Source organism: Egretta garzetta, unplaced genomic scaffold (genome assembly GCF_000687185.1).
Source record: "Egretta garzetta isolate BGI_Z169 unplaced genomic scaffold, ASM68718v1 scaffold172, whole genome shotgun sequence".
In the NCBI taxonomy this organism is placed as follows: Eukaryota; Metazoa; Chordata; class Aves; order Pelecaniformes; family Ardeidae; genus Egretta; species Egretta garzetta.
This window is the reverse complement of record NW_009258951.1, coordinates 1,479,080-1,485,956: the sequence shown is the minus strand read 5'-3', so window position 1 is coordinate 1,485,956 and position 6,877 is coordinate 1,479,080. Positions and strand designations below refer to the sequence as shown.

General features: G+C 39.9%; 1 protein-coding gene across 1 annotated transcript; it reads left to right on the top strand.

Annotated features, from left to right (window-relative positions):
• The first annotated feature begins 1,708 nt into the window (after positions 1-1,708).
• TM4SF1 (transmembrane 4 L six family member 1) lies at positions 1,709-6,418 on the top strand. The gene is made up of 5 exons (XM_009634340.2): positions 1,709-1,885; positions 3,613-3,702; positions 3,792-3,940; positions 5,287-5,467; positions 6,404-6,418. The coding sequence occupies exons 1-5, from the start codon at positions 1,709-1,711 to the stop codon at positions 6,416-6,418; spliced, it is 612 nt and encodes a 203-aa protein (XP_009632635.1).
• The last annotated feature ends 459 nt before the right edge of the window (positions 6,419-6,877 follow it).

Sequence of the window (6,877 nt, the reverse complement as noted above, 5' to 3'; positions counted from 1 at the left end):
TTCCCGGTGGCTGTGTGTATGGTGTGGTGGTTGGGGGGGGGCGGGCGGCGGGCAGGTGTGGGGTGGTTTTTGCAGGGGAGTGGTTTGTGGGTTTTTGGGGTTTTTTTGTTTTTTTTAGTATAACACAGTAAAGGGAGTTTTCAGTTGAGCAGCCATCTCCTTCTGCAGAGGAAGCTTGCAGGATGATGTTTATCCTTGTTTTAGTCATCAGAGGTGAAGTGTACAATAATGGTAAGCCTATGTTTCTACAATTGGAGGATATTTCTCATAATGAAGGAAGTCTCCAAGGTCAACAGCTACAATACCCGGAGAAGTTAGATCACAAACCCACATCTGCACAAGGCTGCTCTCCCCCCATCCCCCCCTTTTTGCACACTTTGTTCTCTCTCTCAGCTTAAGTGTTGCTCACATCGCTTGCAAGAATACCATGGATTTGATTTGGACTTCTGTTTACAGTGTTATTTAGCTGTTAAAAGTAATACTCATACCTCCAAACAAAAAAAACCCTGAATAAATATTTTTCACCCTAAATAATTGAAAAAGTCTCACTACAGTCTTCTAATATCCTTTATGTTTCCCAAACTGGGTTTGTAATTCTCATTGCAAAACCAGTAGGTAGACATTTTATTATGATGATGGCAGCAGCAGCACCTCCCGAAACTAGTCTGGGCCTGTGTATTTCTTAGTTATCTGTCATGTGAAGTATTAGGCACGGCAGCTCATGCCTCTGTGTTGAGCTGTATGTATGTGAAGAAGGAAGCTTTTGGTTATTTTAGCAAAATTAGCATGAAGGAAAACAGAAGGCTAAATCTTAATTTTTCCAGGTCACTTTGTATCTCCATTTACTATGTAAATTAATGTTACTGGTACATGTAGTGCAGTTTGGAAGCCCCTGATATAATGCATCTCTCTTTGGTGTTTTTATCTTTTTGTTTGTTTGTTTCTATACATGAAATTTCAGTGCAAGGGCTGTATTTTGTAATCTTCTTTTTGAAGCAGTATCTTTCACCAGTGTCTACTTGGTTTAGCTTTAACAAATGGCTGTTAATATAAATTCAGCTTGTCTTATAATGGCAAGAACAAGGACACTCCTTAGAAGCCTACCTGTTCATTTTATTTGTTTTCCAACCTCCTCATGAGGTTTTGCTGTTGTTCCATCAACAGGATAGCAAAGTGAGAAGCTGCTCTACATACTCCTCATTGCTGTAGACCTTATTCTATTTATACCAAAAACTGACTCAATACTGTTGAGGTCAACTGAGTCTTTCCCTGGCTTCAGGTTGTTTTGAATCAGTCTATAAACCTAAAAGTCAAAGCTGATTCTAACAAAGAAAACAAAACCTTTTCCTTCAGTTCCTAACAGAACCTGTGTTGTGGTTTAAGCCTGTTGTTCATGTCTAATCATGTCCACTGGTGGTCATTCCAAGCATCATATATTAGAGTGAAATTACCTAGTATTCAATATTTCCTTGATTGCATTTGGTTTGACAATTATTGCATTTAAAAAGGGTGGTGGCGTTTTGCCATCCCTGTTCCATCACTCTGCAATTGGGAACGGTAGTTATAGATGTGTAAACGTCATCCAGGTAGCTAGGTAACCCTGAGTATTTAAGGAGGTGAGAATAAAGGCTGATCTTCTTTTAGGCGTGGACAGGTATGAGAGAGGTTGGATTGGACTAGTGAAAGAAGGATTTGTAAAGCTGAGGACATGTGTTTTGGAAGGTGTGCTAGATGTATTGGTTTTAAGTTGCTCATCCTTGCCTTGCTCAGCATCGTGGCCAACATTTTACTTTATTTTCCCAATGGCGAAACAAGATTTGCCTCAGAGCATCATCTTGGCAAATACGTGGAGTGCCTTCATGGCATTCTAGGTGGAGGACTCTTGGTAAGTAATGAGCTAGTGTTTTCTTTTAAGTTTATTTTGGAGCTACTTGGTATTACTGGGTTTTTTTTACATTAATTATTGATCAAAAAATCTTATCAGTAGGAATTTCTGGATTTGTATCAAGAGAAATTAGCTATATTACCCCATACGTATTATTAGTTACTGTTGGTTCTCTTACCTGCAACATTATGTCATTTTAGAGCTGAGAAAATCATAGGGTCTAGGTCACAGAATCAAATGTGAAGCTGGGACCAAGCCTCTCAGTGGGTTATGGTTTGCGTAAAGGGTTAAATCTTGTATTTTTGTTACATTATTGAACTATTCTCCTTTTAAATGTCCCTAGAGAAATAGCATTTAGTTAAAATTCCTTAATTTCTGTTATCTGAGATGTTGACAGTTATTTCTCTGCCTTAGCTCTTTATTCAGAGGAATTGAGTGGCAGTTATCAAAACTTTGCATTTGAGTAACAGCAAAGGATGAAGACTTGAGTGTGTTCACTGCAGGACACTGTTAACCTGAAGCTATTATTTCTACCTTTTCAATTTTGTGGACTGCATCGTAGCATATTTAAGTTCCCTGACTCCAGGCTTCCTTTTTCATTTGCTTTTAAAAGGCCTCTTAGAAATAGGCTACAGATCTCAAGGTGTCTGCAAATCACAGGTTGAAAATAAATGCCTGGCGAGATGCTTACAGCTGTCTTACAGCCCCGTTGGAACCTAGACTGGGATTTGCAAAGGCTGGCCTTTACACACAGAATAATACAAGTGAAATCAATGGAACTGCTCCTGGGACACACTTGTGCAACCTCTTCTGGACATGCAGCATTGGGGCTCAGCAATAGGTTTGAGTAAGGGCTGACAAGTATGTGACTGTTCAACTGGATAGCTTTATTCTAGCATCTTGTTAAATAAACCTGTGCAGTTTGCATATAATGCTTTGCTATTTCTTTATGGTTTTCTGAGGCACTCCTGTATGTAGAGTCTCTGTAAGTGCGAAACTATTATTAAGTCCTATTAGTGCTGATGGGGTGGATATTCTATTTAATCAGCTCTGCTCCTTCTTGATTTTTATGCTAAAAGCTCTGGAGTATGGGTGATTTACGTTTCTTATAGACTAGCTTCTGCTTTGTTCCTTTATTTCTGTCACTGGAAGCTGGTCATGAAAACCTGGAAAAAGCCAGCTGTCTGTAATGAGATGTTTGCCTGGATTAGGCAAAGTATTACTAGGCTTTCTGATCTAGCCAGGCTGGTTTGTCACACAGGCAGGGATTACTACTCTTCAGTAACTAGTATGTTTGTGGTAGTTGTTGGGTTTTTTTAGCAAAAAAATTATCTTGTAGTCCTCATTTGGAAAACAGTGAATGCATCTTTTTGCAAAGCATTTTACTTGCAGGATACAGCCTTTAATGTGAACAAAACCTGTTTAAATGTTAACGTACTTTAAATTGCAGCAATGCTACAGCAGGCTTCTTAACAACAGGCTCTTTATGTGCTGTGTATAGCACAATATGGAAACAGAAATATACCTCTCCTGGTGCTTCGTGCTTCTGATATCAGTAGTGAGATGCCTGCTGTGTTAAATGGGAGTAAAACTGAATAATCTATACAGACTGCCCCCCACTCCCCTGCCAAGAAGCAATAAAACACAGCCCTTGCATTGCATTCATTTATATCTCCCCTGTCTGTGCAACTAAATAGAACTGTGTGGTTTGTTTGCTCTGTACCTAGGTACTCATTCCAGCTGCGGTATTCATTGGGCTTCACAATGATGACTGCTGTGGGTGCTTTGGCCACGAGGCCTGTGGGAAAAGCTGTGCAGTAAGTAACCCCTTGCGCATCAGTCCCAGACAGTCCCAAAGACAAGGTGATGGCTGTGTTGAAAGCTCATGTCTGTGTTTGCTGTGTAGATGCTGTCCTCAGTTCTGGCGGCCCTTATCGGGATTCTTGGTTCTGGATACTGTATAATCATTTCAGCACTGGCCTTGTCTCATGGACCGTATTGTTTTACTCACCTAGAAAGAAACTGGATTTATCCTTTCACTGAATCCTCTGGAGGGTAAGTTGTCTGTTTGTTGAGGATGTTATATCTTTCCACATGTACACGTGGTCTTTATTCCAGTACCTTTCATCAGTATCCAGTAACCATATACCAAGATCTATTCATAAGTTTGTTTCTCACTAAGAACTAAATAGATGGCATCAGTTACCCACACTGCTATAATTTAAAACCGAAAGAATAAATCCTCTGTCCTACAAAAAGAGGCCTGAACATGTATAGGTAATAACTTCTAGATACCACATACTGTTCCTGTCCATGAACACCTCTAACAAATTTTTAGGACTTTGAGGGATTTACAGACTATGAATAGTGGTTGTTACAAAACTTGTCTTATTTGTGTAAGAATCTGTTTTGTGAGGCTTACTTCTGAAGTTGCTTTGTCATTGTAAACTGGCAGAATATCTTCATTAGTGACAATGGCATAGAGCCTTTGTAAGTGACACTAGAAAAGGTTTATAAGGGCCAGAAGCTCTTAATTATCCCTAATCAGGGTTCTCCAGCAAACTAAGCCTGTGTAGCTGAGTCATATGCTTGTTCCCCATTAATCCCCACAAATCCTGTAGATAGGAAGAGGATTTGTTTTGGATCATGGCATGCTTTTACAGTGCCTGTATGGTTGGCAACCTCGAGGCTGTTTCTAGTAACAGTTTATGGCTGATGCTGGACTAGAGACCATTTGAGTACTAAGAAGCCACATAAAGATCCTTTGCAGCAGAGAGTTTGAATTTTACACTTCAGTTGCATCTCTCCCAAGAGGGGGCATTCCTCCTCTGCTGTGCCCCTCAACTATGTCTGAATATAGAAGAACTGAGTTTTAAGTCCTTGCTGAAGACTCATCAGTGCTGATGTTCTGAAGATGTGGGTGAGGAGTAGCAGCTGGAATACTACAATACCCCTCTAAATTTGTTCTGTTTGGCTTTTGCAGAGTAGGTATGTGAGGGTCCAAAGACAGCAGCACAAGAGAGGAAGTGACCCATTTGCTTCAGATCAGTAGTTGCTGTCTTTATTCTAAAGGCCCAGTCCTGAAAAGACCTGTGGTTGTTTTGAGAAATAGCTTTGCTCTTTCAGCTTTCTTGAGCTTGTGTCATGCTTTAATTGGAAGATTCTGCCTTTATAGCTTAGATTTTTTAAAAAACAAATTAAGACTTAACAAAAATTTATGGTTGATAGTTCAAAGTGTTCTTAAACACAGCAAACTTTGTATAGAATAAACCATTGCATTTTCTATTCCCACTTAGTGATGATCCTCAGTGCAGTTACAGACTAGATGTAATCTGGTTCTAATGTATGGTAAGCATCCCACTCTGTCACAATGTTAATATACTTCTAATTGTTGTGTACAGGTACTTGTTTGAGTATAACAAGTGGTCTCAATGTCGAGAACCTCAAAACATCGTGCAGTGGAACGTCACCCTCTTTTCCATCCTCCTTGTCTTGGGAGGAATAGAGTTCATTCTGTGCTTCATACAGATAATCAATGGCATTCTTGGAGGATTCTGTGGGTTGTGCTGCAGTCATGAGGAGGTAAGCAATTTGTAGTTATAGCCATGGTTCTTAGATGAACATGAAACGCTATTGTTACTGATGCTACTGTGGAGTCTTACTCAGCAGCTATTTTTTAGGTATTCTTAAGCAACAATTCAGTGTACAACTTCATTTTTTATAGCCCTGTTGTGTTCAGCATTTCGTGTAGTATTTGACCACGTGCTTTCAGCTGATGCCTCACCTGTCACAGTGAAGTTAGTTTGCATAGGAGCTGGAAGGCTCCCCCCTGCCATGGCACATGTGGTCATCAGCACTATATAGGTGATATAACTGAAATACAAATCTCCTGCTGGTGGTGGTCTCTAGCTTAAACCATTATTGCATAGTTTGGTGCAGTTTTCTGGCAGGCTGCTTGTTCTAGTTGTATTGTTTTAGCCTTGTATTTTGCTCATAGCAGCTGACAGATTACTGAGAACATGCTATGTGTAATGAAAACTGCAGCATCCTGGCCTTGCTTAGTAAAGTAGGATATGAGAAGGAATTAAACTACATATAGGTAACAAAACCTACAAACAGATCTTAAGGGTTTTTTGAACATGTGGGGGTTTTTTGAGTGAGGAAGGGGAATTTCCTTCAAACTTCTTTAGAGTCTTGTTAAACAGCTTGAGCATGATGTTAAAATCAGTATTGTCGTGGTAGAATTGCAATGGCTCAAGGTATGAACCAGGTATGATTTGTATCACACACACATAATGGCTAAGTATGTTTCACACTTTTAATTGACATAGTTGAAAGGTGTCTCTTTCAAAGCTATTACTGTCTTCTCACTCCTGTCTTCCATGCTTGTAACTGCAGTATAAAAGAGCCATGCTATGGCTGTCTATGTGGTCGACACAATTTTAGCTCTTACAGTTCGATACAATATTAGCATTCTTCCCCTTAATATGTGTTTCTTTGTTTTTGTTCCCCCCACAGACTTACGTTTGCTAGAAACCTGACAATGCATTGGCATCGGTGCGTGCGTGTGGTGTATTGAGTATGCTGTGGGTGACTTTTTTTTATATTCCATGCATACTAAAATGCACATTGTATGTTGTCAAACCGTGATGTTGCTATCAATTTAATTGACTTGGGGCCAGCCTTTGTTGGAGTCATGTGCAGGTTTTCTACTAACCTGACTGTATCTAAAGGCAAAATGTATCCTGAATTTCTTTGGTTCATTTCGTCTTAGTGTGGGCAACTGCCTGAACACACCACTAAAGATGCCTTTTTTCTTTCTACTGACGCAACAGCTCTGTACTTCATGCTGCTTTCCCAATAAAGTTGCACTTTCATTCTGATGTTGGAATGAGCATAAACCCAATCTAGTCTGGCCTGGAGAGAAATGCCCACCTGGAACAAAACCAAAGCAGCAGTAAAATGTGGATTATGGAGGGCTGATCAGGATTT

Coding starts and splice junctions, on each gene's coding strand:
- TM4SF1 (XM_009634340.2), top strand. CDS start 1,709: ATGTGTTTTGGAAGGTGTGCTAGATGTATTGGTTTTAAGTTGCTCATC. Junction 1,886..3,612: donor TTCTAGGTGGAGGACTCTTG/GTAAGTAATGAG, acceptor CTCTGTACCTAG/GTACTCATTCCAGCTGCGGT. Junction 3,703..3,791: donor CCTGTGGGAAAAGCTGTGCA/GTAAGTAACCCC, acceptor TTTGCTGTGTAG/ATGCTGTCCTCAGTTCTGGC.